The sequence below is a fragment of the Natator depressus genome, chromosome 1, assembly GCF_965152275.1.
Source record: "Natator depressus isolate rNatDep1 chromosome 1, rNatDep2.hap1, whole genome shotgun sequence".
Lineage (NCBI taxonomy): Eukaryota > Metazoa > Chordata > Testudines > Cheloniidae > Natator > Natator depressus.
The window spans coordinates 107,419,603-107,439,777 of NC_134234.1; the positions used below are offsets into that span (position 1 = coordinate 107,419,603).

Consider the following 20,175-nt stretch of genomic DNA (forward strand, 5'->3'; position numbering starts at 1 on the left):
TTTTTCAGGACGCCAGGACAGGAGAGCATAAAGCAACGGAAGTCAATTATAGAGCATGTTAGACACAATCTTGTTTCTTTTCTCATGACTGGAAATAATGCTAACAGTAGATAAAAGTTTCTCAGCAGAATTCAGTGGATTTAGTGAATTTAGAGTTTAGTGCTATGTCAACAACAGAATAATTACACATTCAGAACTCCAGTATCTTTCTCTAATCCAGATGTTTCTCTGTTGGAAAAACACCACTGAGGGGTTTTCTTTGTTAATCTGTTTATATATCTCAGCATTATCCTCAGGTTTAATTTTCCATTGGTACAGATGACTCTCCATTCCACAACTCAAATCCCTTTATTACATTTATAAATATTGCCGTTTTGGTTACAGCTTTCTACTGAACACTTTATTTCAAGCCCAGTGCACCTGATGCCAACAGTTAAAGGTGTCCAAGAATGATTTGTAATCCATCTCCGTTTTGGTGCTTCTGAAAATTATAATCAGACATCTCACAGAATTCTGACTCATCTACTTACCCTGCTCACCTTCCCCCAGATCTAGAGGGCTCTGATTCCAAGGTGATGTGTTTTTCTATTTTTAGAAATATATGCACAACAATTAAGTAAATAAATAAATCTCTTCTAGTTTTCTGGGAGAAATAAATATAAAAAAGACATCTCAAAATTCTAAGGAAAGCAGGTGAAGGATGAGTGAGAATTCTGTGAGACTATATCTTCAATGAGAAATAATTAACCTTCCCTTCCATTTGTTTCATCCAGGGCAAAAAACCCCACATGGTAATGCAGTTTAACTACTTAGAGACTTCCAAAAATCCAATTACAATTTAAAAACTCCTATATTTCTGAACTTTTTTTTAAATAAGAGTCAATTTGTATTATTTAAGGTAAAATTCATTTTCAATTATCCTTCTTAATTTAGAGAAAACAGAAACTTGGTCATTGTAGCAGTACATCTGTATATAAGTTTTTCTCCACATTTCTGAGCATAAAAGCATGCCATGAAAAGCTGAAAGCCATATTCAAAATTTAAGACAACTAAATTTAAGCTGTTACTTACCAGAATGTAGAAAATAATTTCCCCATTGTTCACACTGATGATAAACCTCACACTGTGCAATTTCATTTTCATGATGTGGGAAAGCAAGATCTATGCCACCAGTATGGATATCCAGTTGACTTCCAAACACTGTACTGTAATAATATTTTACTGATCAAAATCAGAACACCACAAGAGCCTTTGTAAGGAAATGTAGTAATTAACAGATTGAAACACTTTAAATCCAAATGCTTTCTCCAGTTTATTACAGTAACAGAACAAGTATTCTAAGAAATACTAAAATCTCAGCAATGTATTTGTCCAGTTTCACTTTCTGCAAAAATGAACATGTTTTCTTTATAGTCAGCAATTTCTTATTTTTGTTTATATTCAAAAATTACAAATGGACATATCCTTTCCTTGTTCCAGTTACCAAATCCACATCAGTCACACGCGCACGCAGGCACACACTTTCGCACAAAATTAAAAAACTAGGAAATCTGACCTCGAAATTGTAGAGCACTCGATGTGCCAGCCAGGTCTTCCTTTTCCCCAGGGAGAAGCCCAGTAAAGTTCTTGAGGTTTGGCTGCCTTCCACAGGGCAAAATCTTTGACATGTCGCTTATCACTATCAACTGCCAATAATTTATTATTTGTTAATAGGATAAGTCTCCAAAAAGAGTAAATGCATGAAGCCATTCAGAATGTCAGTAAAGGGAGCTATCCAGATTTTATTCTTGGACAGACACTTCCGTTTTCCTGTATTTTTTTCCCTAGCCAGGAGGACAGACATGTTGGACACAAAGTGTTCAACAAAAATTATATCCTGAACATTCTACCGTGAGCTAGAAATGGACTCTGATTCATTCACAGACATTAAGGTGAGAAGAGATCATTAGATCATCTAGTCTAACTCCTTTTGTAACACAGACTGAAGAATTTCACCCAATTCCCCCTGCATTGAACTCAGTAACTTGTATTTGACTAAATTATATAATCTTATTTATCTATAAGTGCCCAGGCTGATCTTAGCTCCCACTAACAGACCCACACCTAACATAGTTCTAACTCTATTCCATCCAAAGATAACCTGGGGAATATAAAACAATCATTTCTCCTAAACACAGGTTATCTGGTGGTTGCAGAATAACTTTCCTTCCAATTTTTCAGCAAGAAAACTGTATTTAAGTGAAGTAAAGTCGGGGGGGGGGGGGGGGGCTTAAATGCATACAGCTAGAAAAAATGGTCAAAACTTCTTCAGCACTAAATAAATATTATCTATGAATTAAAGTTACAAAAGAACTATGACTAAGAAGGAGATGCACTGTTTGTATTGTTTTAGCCTTTCATATTAGGATTTCATACACATGCTAGTTAAGCCTCAGAAAACACATTTAACTGAAACAAAGTATTGATCCAAACCAGTCCATATCAACATACCCATTTCCTCTTGTACATCAGTGTAAACACTTGTTAACTTTCCATATCGTTCTCCCCTAGACTTGACATCAAAATAAACATCACCTGTTAGAAAACAAACATTGAGATTTATTATAAAGATAGGGGGCATTCACTTTGCCAGTGTGGTGAAAAGATAAACACTTTTCCTGAGTAAAGCATCTGTTGTGTACCATTTCCAAAAAGAATCATTTTGCTCTGGACAGTGACTGCAATAATGAGAGCATGTGTTTCCATGTTTATGGTGTCTCAAAGACTACAGATTAAGTTTGCTTATCACGCACATAAGATTATTTTTTCTAACTGCAAACCCACCCTAGGATATAAAAGTCATACTGGGTTCTTTTCTGCTCACATAATATCAACTGTACTCTTCAGGACTCAAATGAAGCCTCTCACAGGTGTAGTTAACGTGCAGCTGCGGTCCCCCCACAATCATCAGCCCTGCTTCTAAAACCCCACTACACACTCCGTTTTGCAAAAGATGTGCTCTGCAGTGCATAAGGAATGCACACCTTCCCATAGGGACTACCGGGTTCTTATCTTGCACAAACCTCTGATGAAATAGAATGTGCCAGTTCCATGGTTTTCTAGCCCAGGATTTTCCCTTAGGAATTATATAATGCAGTTAATGCCCTTAAAGAACAACATTAAAAACTCAGTCACATTTCAATTACAATGTAAGTATACAGTGCTAAGAACATGTATAAAAAGTGTGTTGAAGTTATTCACAGCATTTGCTTTATCAGTTATCAATCAAAGGAAGAGATGATATTGAGTATCTGAACTGACCCCAGAGTGGTCTGGTTATAACTCCAACGAAGAGAATGAATTTCTTGCATACACATTAACATCAAACTGTACTGCTAGAAGTCTTACCTTTGGAGGTTGCATAAGCATGTCCACTAGCCATTATTCGTTCTATAAAAGAAATTATCTGAGGAATATTTTCAGTCACTCTCATATATACTGTCGGGGGAAGAACCTTAAATAAAGAAGCAGAAAGAATATGCTGCTTTAGTTTGTGACAATACCAGCACGTTTAAAGGAACCCAGCTAACGTAAAAACACAACAGTTCTTTCTCGAAATGTTGCATATACTATAGTTACAAATAACACCTAAGATGCTTATAACTGAAAACAGTTACCGAAAAAAGAACTTCTCCATTTTTTCCTAGCTTATTTACTTGGTGCATTTGACAGCACTTTGAGCCAGATGCAAAGCTCTTTGGCGTCAATGCAAAGACACTTGCTGACTTCAATGGGCTTTAGATCAGGCCCTTTCTGTAGTTGATTAATCATCTTCATTACGCTAGTGCCTAGAGACAACCAACAATGGAGCCCCCTGGTGCTGGGCACTGCCCAAACACAGGCAGTATGCAGTACCTATCCTGAAGAGCTTATAACCATTCATTCCTTCCTTGAGACAGTTTCTCCCTTGCCAAAAGACACATCTTATAAAAATTTTTAAAAGGAATTTTAAAAATGTTCACTCTGTACTATTTAAGGGACGATTCATCAGAAATAGAGTATTTTTAAATTAGTCAATTAAAATATAACTTAAAAATCATGTTGTCATTTTTCCTTTAACAAATAAATGCACTTTATAATAATTTCAGTTTGAAAAGATAAAATATTAAAGATTTACACCTTTAATGCAGCCATGTCTTGTTTAAAGCCTTCTTCATAAACCCGGGCAAGAGCTAATGGTGATATGTTCATCTGTAGAAGAGAGGCAGATGAGTGAATCAAAAATCAAAATAATACAAAATAGTATAGTCTTATCAGTCAGTTAATGGCTAATTGGAAGAGTTATGAGGTTCCCCGAGGTAAAAAAAAAAAAAAGCAAGGAAGGTTTATTAATCCAACATTCAGTACAGAGACTATATAAAAGACAGTTTTAGCATAAAAGTGGTATTTCATTTATGTTTGAATTATAGGAACATTTTAATCCACACCTTTCTATAGAAAGTGACTAAAAATTAAGTCCACAAATCTTTTATTTTTATTCAGTAAGGACTTCGCTTCCAATGCTAAGCTTACTTTGCATTCAAGAATGAGGGGGGATTTGATAGCTGCTTTCAACTACCTGAAAGGGGGTTCCAAAGAGGATGGATCTAGACTGTTCTCAGTGGTAGCAGATGACAGAACAAGGAGTAACGGTCTCAAGTTGCAGTGTGGGAGGTTTAGGTTGGATATTAGGGAAAACTTTTTCACTAGGAGGGTGGTGAAACACTGGAATGCATTACCTAGGGAGGTCGTGGAATCTCCTTCCTTAGAAGTTTTTAAGGTCAGGCTTGACAAAGCCCTGGCTGGGATGATTTAGTTGGGGATTGGTCCTGCTTTGAGCAGGGGGTTGGACTAGATGACCTCCTGAGGTCCCTTCCAACCCTGATATTCTATGACAGGTTTCAGAGTAACAGCCGTGTTAGTCTGTATTCGCAAAAAGAAAAGGAGTACTTGTGGCACCTTAGAGACTAACCAATTTATTTGAGCATGAGCTTTCGTGAGTTACAGCTCACTTCATCGGATGCATACTGTGGAAATTCCACAGTATGCATCCGATGAAGTGAGCTGTAGCTCACGAAAGCTCATGCTCAAATAAATTGGTGAGTCTCTAAGGTGCCACAAGTACTCCTTTTCTTTTTTTGATATTCTTTGATTCATGGTGCAATAAAGCCATTTCCAACACTTACTGATATATGTCAGAGTTATAGAACAGAGACTTACAGACATCACACAGGGTATTTTTATTGTTAAAAATTAATAATACTTCAACTTTTCATTGCTGCTCCTCAAATATGTGAATGCAATTGGGGAAATGAACTGATAGACAGTCAAATATTTTGTAAAGCATAGTAGCACTCCAACAATATCTACAAGTTTTTAATGCTCACAGCTAGGCACAGGGATCTTCACAAAAGTGAATAAATAAGTGGAAAGCAGAAATAAAGAATCAGTTTGCATTTGATATTACATTTGTCTCAAATACTCATCATAGCCAGGGCTTGAAAAATTCACCAGAACAAAACCTTCCCTGGCAAGTGGAGGTGCTATGTTATCAAATTTTGCAAGATTTAAATTTCTAGTCCTTAGGTTTTGGAAAATAATCTGCTGCATGTGAACGAATGGAAGGCTGTCTTTCTGAATTGGCAGACAGGAGCAACAGAATTAAATTAACAGAACAAAATTCAATTTTATTGCTGCCATTCAGAATTAGGTGAGCAGAAATACATCGGTTTTATTCTGCAGATGCTATTCAGGAATGTTATAAGCAACTAGAGGCAGGCACTGGGGTCAAGATTTTCAAAGGTGACTTTGGATGCCTGATTTAAGACATCTTAAAGGGGCCTGATTTTCACCAGGCTAGTGCTTAGCACTTTTTGAACCACTTATCGGAGTAGCCAAGAGTTTGGGGGAAGAGGTAGAATAGAGGAGGCACATCTCTTGCAATCGAGAGAAGGCTTGGTACGAAAGGAAAGCTTCTTCTCCCTTCTAGGAACCAGAAAGGAGTTGCTTCAGACACTAGAGGCTCCAAACGAATCCCTGAGCAAGATTTAGGAGCCAGCACCCCCGAAAGGAATCTCAGTATTAGTGAGACTTCTCAAGAGGGCATTGCTCCTCAACCTCACTGGGGCGTACCCTTCCTCAACTTGCTTATTGACCTGTGGCTCTCTCCGAATGTATTCCGTAATCAGGACTTGAAAAACGATCGGGTTCAAAATCTAGAGGATAGAAGGAATCAACAGCAATTAACAGCATGAGACTATAAAGAACAAAATTTTCCAGACAAAACAAATGGCTTTTTGGATTGAGAAGGAGAATGCAATTATGTCCTATATCTGGACTTTGGTAAAGCATCTGATACAGTGTCAAGAAACCTTACTTCCAAAATTAATTCCACTTCCTTTCGATATGAACCCTACCCCGGTGGACTAAAAACTGGCTGAAGGATTGAAAACAAAGGTTAATGATTAATGCCCACTGAGTAAGAGATGGTCGCTCTACAGCATGACTCAAGAATTGGTGTCAGATCAGTTTTATTAAATATCTTTTTTAATGAGCTGGAAGAATCACAGGAAATAAATGTAAAAAAAGGCCTTTTAGGTCATCTAATACATCCTCCTGCTAATGCAAAAATGTCCTTATGATATATTATCCAGAAACGCTTTGTTCAAATGGGGATAAAGGGCAAGCTAATTGCATCTGAAGACAATGTTCATGGAAATGTTTTGAAGATACCAAAGACAAAAGAAAAAACAACACAAAAACAACCTAGAGAAGTTATAAAGTTGGGATCAAAGCACCACATTCTGGCCTGCTCAGTGTGCTGTTTGACCAAGAGCCTTTCCTGGAGCTCTAAACCAATGCAGAGGACTAATGCGGAAAAGGCAGACGCTAAGCAATCTAGAAGTGTTGTGGTTCCCACAGACCGTTAAATTGAGGCTTGGTTCTGTAAATACAGTTTGAGGCACACCAAATCTTAGCTAGGATTTATTTTTAAATAATTGTGTGTGATTTCTATTATTTGTGCTATTGTTACCACAACTCTTCTAAAGACTTTCCCACCCAATATTATGACAAACCTACGGTCCTAACCATAGAGTGACAGTCAGTAACAAATCCTAACACCTCCTCCTCTACATAAATACCCATAAAATGGTGAGGAGACTACAGTATGCCACTGTTCTACTAACTGTAAAAAACACCCCTCAGAGTACAACTTATGGGACTTGGTAAACATAGAATAAAAGCATCAGATTTGTTTAGCATAGTTACAAAAGTTCTAAAGGCTAAAACTACTTCATAGCACAGACTTTAATCTTGACAAAAGAATGGAGCAAATTAACTACAATTCTTTTAACACATTAAGTCAACTTTTTCTGCAAAGAAATCACCATGATGCTCTTATGAAAAAAAATTCTCAAGATAAACACGCATACACATTTTAAATGTAGGTTGTATGTTAAAGCACTGGCCTGCAGCCATCAAGAAAAAAATATTCCTAAGGGAAAGAATAAGAATGAGCAAAAAAACGTATTTTATCAAAAGCATAACAAGGCCAATAAGAGAAAACTCTCTATATTTGCTGTGAATCACAGTTAAAAAAATAGATTTTTTTCCTTGTAATCATTAAAAGTTATTTTTTTTAATAACTGTCACAACAGATCTCACATCAGGAAAAGAACATGCAGTTTGCAGCTGAGATCTATTGTGACAGATTCCCTTGTGTTCCAGAAGGCAGGAGTCACCAGGTCTTACACCCAAAAAACTCAATTTAAATCTTTCAAAAAATAATTAGCATTCACAATTTAGTTGTATGTTATTAACATTTTATGATCTGATAAGAATTTTATCAAGCAGAAAAAGAGATAGAATGACAATTCACTATGCTCAGCTGGTAAAACTGATTTGATTAGCATCCCACTGAGAGCAGTTTACAAACAAAGCTTTTAATTTAGCCAACAGCCATCAGTGAAAACTTTGCTAGAGTAAAGATAGTTAATAACTTTATCAATCTAGGACTTATACATATCCCTCATGTTAAGCTTGTGAGTAGATCCATTTGAGTTCAGGGCCTCGGAAGCCATTAAGAAAGGTAGCGCATATACAACTCAGAGACAGATCATATCAATGAATCCTTGGCTAGTTCTAGGTAATGTTCTAATAATATAAAAATGTTGTGTGTTAGTGCACCAAAATACACCAGAGCCCTCTCAGTCCATTTCACTGTACAGTTAGATCCTTCCGGGAAGACCTCTGAGAGGTGCTGAGCACCTGCAACTTGATTTTATGGAAGCTCCATGATTATTTACAGAACAACCATCTTCTTTAATGACCAATTCCAAGGCGAATAGCGACAATTTAGATAATTTCTGTAAAACAGCAGCTACTATGGACAACTGTCCAAAGTTCATTGGTTAATATTTTCACCCTAGGACTGAGAGGGGTTAATACAACTCCTCAACTCTAATGAGAACCCCAATGACTTTCCACTTTCCCTAACAACCTTGTATTGAAAAAACAGCCCTTCTAGCAGACGACTAAGTAGGGTTGCCTTTGTAGCCAATGGTATGGCATTTGTTGTACCTATATCTCACTGATGGGCAACTTTATACACTGCTTCCTTCACAGAGATACCTATGCCAGCTCTGCCAGATTCCCAGCCTCTACTAGCCCATGAGTTGAGAGCCCAGGAAACAATCAGCCAGTGATTTTAAAAACAGTAACAAAATCCAAGTTGTTGTCCAAGACTACTCAGTACATTAAACACTATAAGTTTTTGTCAAAGTAAACGTTATATATTTACCTCATTGGCTCTTTTAATTATTTTGTCATCTATGTCTGTAATTCCCATCACCATGACTACTTCGTTTCCAAAAACCTTAGTTATTATTCTTCGAATAATATCAAATCTAACATAGGAACTGAAAAAGAAAAATAAGGGCTTTTTAATGTGTATTATTGGTAATAAATCTAAATAAAATTAATAAAACAGCAAAAATCACCCATATAGCAGCTCTGAATGGCCTAAGAATGAAAAGAGAACAATGATAGTCTTTAGAGAGAGAGCGAGAGAGAGACAGAGACAGAGACACACACACAATACATACAAAATGCTACTCCAGAACTAGTTACATTCTGTAAAGAAGTTATGCAAATCTCAGTTGAAGTGGTCCACCCTCTTCTGGCACTAGTGACACATTACATCAAATGTTCTGAAGTGTTTCTTTTCTTGCACACATCTCTTTAAAACAATATACTGAAGTGAGATTGTGTTAACCTAAAGGCTTACTACTAAAATGAACATCACACTTACAATACTCCATACTCAGCTTCTAAAATCTCTAATACAGAGGTGGGCAAACTATGGCCCGTGGGACCGTCCTGCCCGGCCCTTGAGCTCCTGGCCGGGGAGGCTAGCCCCCAGCCCCTCCCCTGCTGTCCCCTCTCCCCCGCAGCCTCAGCTCGCCGTGCCGCCAGCGCGGGAGGGGGCTGCACTGCGGGGCCAGGGGAGAGCAGGAAGGGAGACTCACCTGTAGCCACAGGGGAGCAAGCGGGTGGTGTGGCTAAGCAACAACAGCAGCATCTCAGGATAGGCGCAGACCTGCAAGGTGATGAGCACCTACAGCTCCCATTGACTTCAAAGGCAGTTGTGGGCATTCAGTACCTTACAGGCCTGGGTCCAGAAGGATATTCACAAATCTACATTCTCCATACCATCCAGCATGCTGAACAAACTGGAGACTGTTTACTGTGTCTGCAAAAAACAAACAAGGCTCAATTAACTTTGCAGATGTATTTGCACCTTTCACTTAGCTGCCTGGATCTGATGGTGATAACACAATGCCTTCCCAGAAATTCTTAGCCTCACATCATAAATCACGAATATCATATTTGAACTGCACATGAAGAAAACTAGTGTTACTTGCTTGAATTCTGCCATACTAAAATGTGTCTTTGGAAAAGTAGCACATACAACTAAGAAACAGATCACGTTAATGAATCCCTGGCTAATTCTAGGTAAGATTCTAATAATATAAAAATGTTGTGATATTAGTCCACCAAAATACACCAGGGCCCTCTCAGTCCATTTCACTATCAATAAAAGAATCAGTATCAATGTCAAAATGCTTAAAATTAAATCCACCAGCTCTGTGGTTTCTTTGCTAGTACACGTATGAACAATGCACTGTCTCCTGCTATAAACCTCTACTCTGTTTTTAGAAGAAACAGCATGTTCAAATATGCAGAAACCTTGGCATTTCAGGGAGCAGGATTCTTTTATTCTTCAATAGCAACATGCTGACTAGAAGAAAGCAGAGAGTGAAGGAAGAAGGGGTGGCACAGAAAAGAACCCAGCTCTTGGGATTATTATTGCTAGGAATCAGCCAGCTGAGAAGCTGGATCCTAACCAAGTTGAAACCCTCATGTCAGCGAACTGATAAAGTTTCAGAATTAAGTGTTTAAAATCAAGGTTACATTTTGACCCATCAACAGGAATCCTCTTAAATGGGGGCACACACCGTACAAATGTGAACATGGTTCCAATGCCTGGGGGCTGTTGCACAGCAACTAAAAGGGTCGTTTATTTTGTAGGGGGCAGGGGAGAGGGTTTAAAACAAAAATGTAATTCCTTTGAAATCCCTCCTGCGAATGACACTCATTTCCATTGTTAATTCATTTCTGTATCTGTACCATTACTTCCTTCATTAATTGTGTCTGTCGTGGCTTAAAAACAAGAAAAATAAAAGCTTGTTTGAAGAATTAAGTAATAAAATGGCATCCTTACTCTTTACAAAAATAATTTTGATTAAAAGAAAATAGTGAAAATATAACTTTATGGACCACAAACGGTTTAAACAGAGTAGCAGCTGTGTTAGTCTGTATTCGCAAAAAGAAAAGGAGGACTTGTGGCACCTTAGAGACTAACAAATTTATTTGAGCATTTTCTTCATGCTGCTAGGAGTGGTGGGTCTCACGGGTACATTATAGGCCTGGAGGCCTCCCCATGTTTTCTAATCAATTGCCTACCACATGAACCTCCTTCAGCAGCTGATGACTGACCAGCAGCTGCAGAAGAAGGGGTCCAGAGCAGAAGCAATCTGCAAGCAGACCCAACTACAGAGGGACACTAAGAGAATCCTGCCATCCTAGTCAAATTAACACTTAAGTTACACCTAACCAAGCAAGGCAATTGGGCAATGTGAAGGTGTAAAAACCAGTGGAAAATTATGCACATTGGAAAGAATAATTTGAATTACTCATACATGTTAGTGAATTTTAAATTAACCTGTAAGAGCCCAGAAAAAGCCTTGAATGTCATTGTGGACAGTTCATTGAAAGCCTATTCTCAATGTACAGCTGCAGTCAACAAAACAAACAATATATGAAGAAGCAAAAGGAATGGGGTAGAGATCGTAATGCAGCTATATAAATCAATGGTGCACCCATACTTTGAATGCTGTGTTCAGTTCTAGTTACCCTAAATAAAACAAAAAACACGAGAAACAGGTGGATTTCAAAGATAGGAGATGAAGATGATTAGAGGCACGGTGAAACTTCCATATAAGGAAAGAGTGAAAGACAGGAGCTATTTAGTTCAGAGAGGGGATAAAAAGAAGTACATGAAAAAATGAATAATATAGAGAAGGTAAGTTAGGAACTCCTACATATCCCTTCTTGCAAAGGGCAGCAGAGAGAAGAGGACAAGAGGGATGGATGGAGAGATAATCAGAAAAAGGAGACTAAAACGAGGTGAAATTCCCTGAGTTGTAAAGGGCCTGTTCAACTTTAGACCTGTCCAGGGAGGGAGGAGGGAGAGATGAATGAGCAGAGCAGACACGCAGAATTGCCTCCTCACCCACCATCTCTGAATAAGTGGTGGTGAAAAAGAGAAGGGCCATGGGGAAGTACATATACAGATCCAGAGACTCCCAAACCCCTAACTGGGGACACATTGTGTTGGTTCCTGCTATTCCAGCCCACAGAATTTGTGCATTAGTTGTGTAGTAAATCAGTAAATTAGTTGTGCATTGTTTTAACAAAGTCCATGAATATTAAACATCCTGCCTCCATTTAGTTTCCAGTACAAAGCCTGACTATTTAGGGTTTGTACTAAAAGAGTGACGTACATGCAGAAAAAGATATTGGGGGTAAAAGGAACTGGGATAATAGTAAGAACAGAAACAGTAGCAGTTTCAACCCTGAGATCCAAATATAATTCACTATGCAAAAGTTATATGGGATATTAAGTTAGAAATGAGCTACTATAGTGTATATTTTGGTATTCCACTGAACTAAAAGAATATACTCACCCATGCTAAAGTACTGGCACACAAGATGCTACATTTAAATAAAACTTTCTGGAAAATTATGCGTTTCCTCCTCGCAGGCCATTACTAGATATTTCCTTTTGTTATTTGCATTCAGATGACACTTACCTTCCTACTCTCAAAACCGAGAGCATGGTTCCCAACCTGCGAGGTCCAAACAGGTTTCAGGGGTGTGCAATGACACTCCCATTTGTTACAGCTAGATGGGAGAATGGTTCTAAAACTTTATGTTGTAATGTGGGATTAACATGGAAGAGGTGGAGAGCCACTACCCCAGAGGAAAAAACACTTGACAGAAGAGCCTAGAATGAGGTACTTGTGGAGTAAAGAAGTTTATTGATATAGCAAGTTTAATAATGTTCTTGAACAATGACATTTTAAGCTATTCTTCCAAAACGAACAGTGTCAGTGATTTATATTCTGATAACCCTCTCCCCCACCAATTTGTAGAACTAAAAATAGGGGTTATCTGGAAGTTAAAAAATCATCATACTGCATATTAGGTATTAATTAAAAATAATTCAAGTATGGTTTCCAGATTTTCTGACCTTTATTAGCATCCAGATTAATAAAGCCCTGTCAGAAAGTTACAGCAAAGGTGGAAAACTACAACAATAAACACACAAAAAGAATACAGCAACACATAAGTACTGAGAGTGCGAAAAGGAGAGGTTGCCAGTTCTATGTCTGGGCACTTAGTATTTCAAAACCTGCATTTCTACAAGAGACACAGAAATAAATATTCTAATTCTCCTCTCACAGTTCCTGCCACAGCAGAAAATGGAACACAATGGGTTCAGAGAAAGAACACAGTCAAAGTCAATGAGGCAGCATAAGCTAAGAAGAAAGATTTACAATATTAAGTGGTATTTGACATTCATACCGCTAACCATGACCTGAAAGACATCCTTCCTCAGAGATGGAGTAAGATGCAATACACTCTTTATTTTAAGCAGTGGTGCTGGAACAATTTTTATAATGGAGGTACGGAAGGAAGAAACCATGTATTTGGGTTGTTATTACTACTTCCAGCCAGGGGGGTACAACAGCACCCCTAGTTCCAGCACTTGTGATTTTAAGTATCATTGGCATGAACCATAACAGCTGCTGAGCACTTGAAACTTCCACTGTCTTCAGTGGGAGCTGGAGATGTTCAGCACACCCAGTTTCTAGCCACGCTAGTAGCATTCTTTCTTTAACATGGTTAAGGTATTTTTCAAAGTTATTTCTGCCGTACCTGCACATCATACTATTGTTTGCACTGATCTCTCTCACAGGAAAACCCTAGATTGAATGTAACCATACAATAAACTACCCTCTCGCCACCAGTGGAGGTAACCCCACTCCAAACTGAAACAAGTTGTCGAGGAAATTTAAGATCATTTCCACAGTTCCTGTCCAAGCTATACATATTCTTCCCTGCAGTACAGATGAAAGCAAAACTTCCTAGTCAGCAGGAGTTTTGACTACCATACAGTTGCAGGACTGGCAACCCAAGGACCTTAGAGTCTCTCTGGCTGACAAACTAACAGTTATCACATGCCTTACATCAATTTAAAAAAAAAAAAAAAAAAGATGAAATGCTTCCTTTACAATTACCCCCGATCTACCAATACTACTCACACAAACTGGTTTATTACTATAAAACTGTTAATGAATTTTGAAGTGTTGGCAGGTTTGTGTGCTTTGGTTTTATAAAACAAAAAGGCATTGAAACATTTTTTATGGGGAGGAAAAAATAAGTCACACAGAATTTTCAAACAATTTAAAGCAAAAAAGAAAAAAAGACAATTTTTGAGCCTACCAACCCTAAAAATGTCCCTTTACCAGGCTAACAGCCCCGTACTGTTTTTTTCTAATTGCTGACATAGTAACCAAGCCAAATGAAAGGAAGAAATCATTCTTGCAGCCTATGTTCATATGTAATGTGATCAAAAGAGCTGCTTATACAGATCTAACAGTCTTTAACTTGTCTGCACATAGGAATTTAGTAAACGTACTTCAGGCAGTATATTCTTAAGCATTTAAAATTAATTTAATAAACAATTGGCAAAATTATTCATTTTTTTAAAATCCAAATTACATGTGGCATATCAGCTGCTCTTCTTCCAAAATGTTTAAAACAGATTGATATGGAACTGTCTAGCAAATTAAAGTTAATGTATTATGTATAACAGTCACATTCTGCAGGTATCACGTATCGGGGGTAGCCGTGTTAGTCTGTATCCACAAAAACAACAAGGAGTCTGGTGGCACCCTTGTTATTCTGCAGGTATGATCCAAAATAATTCATACTGTCCTAATAAATAAATGAAAATATATACAAAAAAAAATTTTCCCCTCCATAGAGACAAACTGCCGAACTGATCAGAACTTGAAAACTTTGGATGTATTAACTAGTATATGTCTATTTTAGCACTAGGTCAGACAACAGATCTTCTCCTTCAGTTTCTTTGTACAGTAAATGCTACCAAGTTGCAGCTGTACACCCAGCTCCACTCTGAAGAGCATACAACCACAGAAGTATAGAGCTGGAAGGAAGTCTATTCCAGAACTTAATTACTCTTACAGTTACAAAGCTTTTCCTAACATCCAACTTGAATCTCCCTTACTGCAGATGAAGCTCATTACTTCTTTCCCTGCCTTCAGAGGGCAACAATAGATTACCATCCTCTTTATAAACATATTTGAAGACTTATCAGGTCCCCCCTCAGTTTTCTTTTCTCAAGATGAAACATGCCCAATTTTTTTAACCTTTTCTCCTAGGTCAAGTTTTCTAAACCTTTTATCATTTTTGCTGATCTCCTCTAGACTCTCTCCAGTTTGCCCACATCGTCCCTAAAGTGTGGCGCCCAGAATTGGACACAGAACTCCAGCTGGGCCCTCACCAGTGCCAAGCAGAGAAAGTCAGTTACCTCCTGCGTCTTACATATGACTCTCCTGTTAACGCACCACAGAATATTGGCCTTTCTCACAACTGCATCGTGTTGTAGATTCATGTTCAATTTCTGATCTTCTATAACCCCCAGATCCTTTTCAGCAGTACAACCACCTAGCCAGCTATTCCTCAGTTTGTAGTTGTACATTTGATTTTTTTCTTCCTTCTTGTCTACACTAGAAAATTAAATTGGTTTAACTATGTCACTCAGTGGTGTGAAAAATCCACACCCCTGTACAACATAGTTAAGAAGACCTAACCCTCCACGTAGACAGTGCTAGGTCAATAGAAGAATTCTTTCCTTGATTTAGCTGCCACCTCTTGGGGAGGTGGATTAGCGACGCCAACTGGAGAACACCTCCGGTCAGTGTAGGGTGTGTCTACACAGAAGTGATGCGGCTGTGCCGCTGTCACATTTTAAGTGTAGATATACCCTTACTGTAGTACTTTGCACTTGTCCTTGTTGATTTCAGACCAATTCTCTAATTTCTCAAGGTCATGTTGAATGCTGATTACGTTACAGGATTAGAAATGTCCTGAAGTCCAACTCCCAGAGGAAGAATTTAGCAAATTAACAGGATGGAGCAGTTCCCAAGCAGCTCCTCTCAACCAAAATAAGCCATTTGTTTCACTGTTGAACAGATTTCACCAGGAAACAATTGCATGAGGCTAGCTTTCATTTTCAGTCTCTGGTAAGAGGCACCGTCTTTCTTAAGTGAAGAACAGCAGCTTGTCCTTTGGATAGCAATTACGTTTCATTCATCCACCTCAGGTTTTTGGCTGTCCTGAGCTGCTAGACACAAGAGGTTTGTCTATTAAAAACCTGTGACAGGCCCATGTCAGCGGACACGGGCTCGTGGGGCTCAGGCTATAGGGAGGGCTCTTTAACTGCGGTGTAGACATTTGGACTCAGGCTGGTGCCCAGTTCTGGGACCCCCTGCAAGTCCCTGAACCAGCTGACACAGACCAGCTGCTGGTGTTTACCTTGCAGTCAGTCACCTGACATCATAAAACATTAATGCAGAGTCTTCCTCCTATAATTTTAAAACAACTCACCAAGCATGCCCAAGGTGTGCATGATCGTATACTGTTGGCCCACAGCTATACCTGTGAACAAAGGGAAGATCTAGTGAAGAACAAATAATAAAATAGTCAAAAGCTGTTTGACCTGCTGCTATGGACAACTAAAAACAGATATGTTAACCAAACTGAACATTGCCACAGGAAGGTGATTAGCTGTGCAGGATGGATCCCTTTGCTATCAGTTTAAAAGCAAGGGAACATTGACAGGACCCCTCCCCCCCATCTCACCAGCAGCATGATTTCTAGAAGGCTGCAGAGTATAACCTTTTATTTTGTATTGGGCTGGCCACTGATTAATGCTATTTAAATCGCTACCAGGTCGCCACTCCTGCATTGGCCAGTATTAAGGGCTCTCTGCTTCTGCTCAGGCTGTTGTAGGTCTGGATCCCGGTATCCCGGCCTGTGGGCTTGATCCACTTCCTCCCGACGCCAGAGCAGCACCTCGCCGGGGAGGCCCGGCTCCGCACCAGCCCGGCCTCCGCACCAGCCCCTCGGCCGGCTGCCACGGGGAGATCTCCCCGGCTCCCGGAGCGCAGGCAGCGGGCGGCAGCGGCCCGCCGGGCTTGCAGCATGCTCGCGCCGCGCCGCCACCCCCGGGGCGGCGAGAGCTCCGCGCGGAGCAGGCCAGGCTGCAGGATCCGGGGGGCGCGGGGAGGGCGGGCGAAGCGGTTCCCCCGCCCCGAGGGCGGAGCTGCAGCCGCCGCGGCACAGCCCGCGCCGGGTGTAGCTACAGCAGCCGGGCCGCCTGTGCAGGAGACAGGGCGGGAGCGGTGTAGCTACAGCCCGAGCGGCAGGAAGGGGCGGGGCCCGGGGCTCTGTCCCAGCGGCGGCCGCGCCCCGGGCGGACTCGGGGGGAGCCGAGCGGGGCTCCCGGCCGGGCTGCCCGGGGCTGCGCTGCTCAATGCTCTTGGTGCTGCAGCGGCGCCTGGTTCGCTGCCTACCACTGGGCTCGCGGGGGGAAACGTCCAGCGCCCAGGGCTTCCTCCGAGCAGGGGCCATGCCCGCCTGGACACGGGAAGGACTAGGGGGGTGCCACACTTGCCCTTGTGGTAACACACTCCATTAGCTTTGCTGCCTGCACTTTCGCCTGTAATCTGCTCACCCACGTAAAGGTCAGCAAGTGCCTAAAGGTTTGCAGGGTGAGAGCCTAACAAAGGAAGTGGATCTGCGTGTGTCCCCCCCCCCTTATCATAGTGTCTCATAATCTATAATGTGTTTAGCCTTGTAGTACCCTTACAGTACCCCCATTTTATGGTTGGGAAAACCGAGGCACGGAGTGATTACAGTCACACAAGAAATCTGTGAGAGCTGAAAATTAAACTTGGGTCTCCCAGCTTGCCTGGTAGCACCCCAAGGACTGGACTATCCTTCCTCTGAGATTTGGAGAAGCTTTTATTTAATTAAGATTAATAAACCACTTTCAAAGATAAAATACATGAGAAAGTTGTCTGAGTTGAACCTAAATTGGCTTTTAAACCAATTTAGTTGAACTGTTGCAAACCTTGTGTGAACACTCAATTTGAATTAAAAGTGGTTTATTTCAGTTCATCTTAGATTTGTTCATAATCTACCTAAAACATGTTTATTTCAGTTTAGTTTAAACTGAAATAAGTGTCCATTAGGGTTGCCAGGCATCCGGTTTTTGACCGAAATGCCCAGTCGAAAAGGGACCCTGGTGCAGTGAGGGCCCAGGGTTAAGGCAGACTCCCTGCCTGCCTCAGCTGCATGCAGCTCCCAGAAGCGGCCACCAGGTCCTTGCAGCCCCTAGGTGAATGGGTGGCCAGGGAGGTTCCGCAGCTCCCACTGGCTGGGAACCGTGACCAATGGGAACTGCAGGGGCAGCGCCTGCAGGCACAAGGACAGTACATGGAGCCTCCCTGGCCACCCATGTGCCTAGGGGGCTGCAGGGACTTGGCGGCTGCTTCCTGGGAGCTGCAGTAAACGCTGCCGGGACCCTGTACCAAACCCCCTCCCACACCCCAACCCTTTGCCCCAGCATGGAATCCCCTCCTGCACCCCACACCAACAGCCCAACCCCCTTCCCCAGTCCTGAGCCCCCTCCCACACCCCACTCCCTGCCCCAGCCCGGTGAAAGTGAGCGAGGGTGGGAGAGAGCGAGTGATGGACAGAAGGGGGATAGAGCGAGCGGGAGTGGGGCCTCAGAGAAGGGGCGGGGTAGGGGCAGGGCCTCGGGGAAGGGATGGGGCAGGGGTGTTCGGTTTTGTGCAATTGGAAAGTTGGCAACCCTAGTGTCCATAAAGCCTTTTGCACCAGTTTAACTAAATTAGTTTAAAGTCACCATGTGAGTTCAACTGACCTAGCTCTGAACATAGGCATGCCCAATGTCTTGTCTTTTGATGAGGTTTAGGTGTTTCTAAGAAAAATGGGCCATATTCGTCCTTAGAGTAACTCAATAGAATTCAGTCCATTATGCTACAAATGGAGTTATACCAGGATGAATTTGTCTTGCATTTAGCACAGGATAGGGACAAAAGCTCAGATCCACAAAAGGGCTTAGGTGCTGTAATGCTGAGCCTTCAAATACCTAACTTTTAGGTTCCTAGAAAATCACAGAAACAACACTGCAATCCACAAAGTCTGAGCCTAAGCTCCTATACAATGAATGGGGAGAGATGGGTATCAAAAATACTATCCACAAAAGCAAACGTGCTAGGCTGAGAGCCACCTAAGCTGGGAGATGCTGACAAGAATGGTGCGTCCGAAGCCCTGCCCCTCTCCTGGCGGTAGGCACTTCATTCCAGGCTGCAGGGAGGTGCTTATCTCTGCTGGATATCCACATCTGGGAGCCCCTTTTTGGAGTCACACAGCTTAGGCACCGAAGTCATTACTTGTGAGACAGAGTTAGGCACCTGCCTCATTCCACACAAAACAGCCAGCAGAGCAGATGCCCAGCTTGTAGCCCAGTAATTGGCAAACTTAGTTGGGATGGGGGAGAGCCAGATTCAGTTTTCCCCTCTCTACTACAAGGGAGAAAAGATTTGAGCAGGGATCTCCCATTGCTCAGGTGAATGCTCCAACTACAGAGCTACAGGACAGGAGTTCCCTCAATGTCTCCTGTGGAAGCTGTTCCACTGTACATTTAAATAATCTATTAAAGAGTCACTAGGCCAGAGAACAAGCAAACAGGTGACAATGGCTCTGTAGCCTGGTGGTTAGGGTACAGAAGTGGAAGACTCAGTCCCCTGCTCCAATAATTATTTATACGTGGTGGAACTGCTTCAACAGGCAAGACTGAGGAGCCCCATCTCAAGATATCCCATAGCCAGTATTGCAAGCTCTTGTGATTTATCATGACTAGCAATTTTTGAAGGGTTTCATGATGAAAGGCTATCAGCTCAAAATTTTTGCCTTATTCAAAGTGGCCACTATCATTTGTTACTGTCAATGTGGCTGAAGTCAGCAGGATGGCCTCCCATTTCCTTACAGTCTATCTGAATGTGGAAGAGAGGCTGTCCTTAATAAAACTGGTAGCCACCTTCCATTGTTTTCAATGAGACTGAAGCCACATGCCCTGGGCAAAATGTCCGTCAGTCAGGGGGCCAGACAGGACACAGGGACTGTGAGCAGCTTGAGAGACTCTGTGACCGGGGAGCAGGAACGATTAAGTGGCTGCAGGGGAATGGGATGCAGAGAGATAGGGGATTAGGAGGAGAGTGGAGGTGGGGTCTAGAGCAGCAGAAGCGGGGCAGTGGGGGAGTTTCAGGTAGGGAAGAGCCAAGATCAGGGAAGTGCTACTTCTTGCAAAAGGCTAAACCAATCCCGTTTTGTTTGGACTGTGACACTATTGCT

The 20,175-nt window shown here is 41.3% G+C and overlaps 1 protein-coding gene across 4 annotated transcripts in view; it reads right to left on the reverse strand.

Moving 5' to 3' along the window:
* Positions 1–16,937, reverse strand: part of CARS2 (cysteinyl-tRNA synthetase 2, mitochondrial) — a 43,578-nt gene extending 26,641 nt beyond the window's left edge. Inside the window, exons 1-8 of one of the 4 annotated variants that reach the window (XM_074963675.1) lie at positions 16,681–16,937; positions 16,339–16,389; positions 8,819–8,936; positions 4,159–4,230; positions 3,388–3,493; positions 2,491–2,574; positions 1,556–1,685; positions 1,072–1,205 (exon numbers count right to left, since the gene is read on the reverse strand). In XM_074963675.1, the coding sequence (XP_074819776.1) occupies positions 1,072–1,205; positions 1,556–1,685; positions 2,491–2,574; positions 3,388–3,493; positions 4,159–4,230; positions 8,819–8,936; positions 16,339–16,389; positions 16,681–16,937 (952 nt within the window). The other 3 variants (XM_074963686.1, XM_074963694.1, XM_074963703.1) reach the window with 3 other exon arrangements.
* Between the last annotated feature and the right edge of the window lie 3,238 nt (positions 16,938–20,175).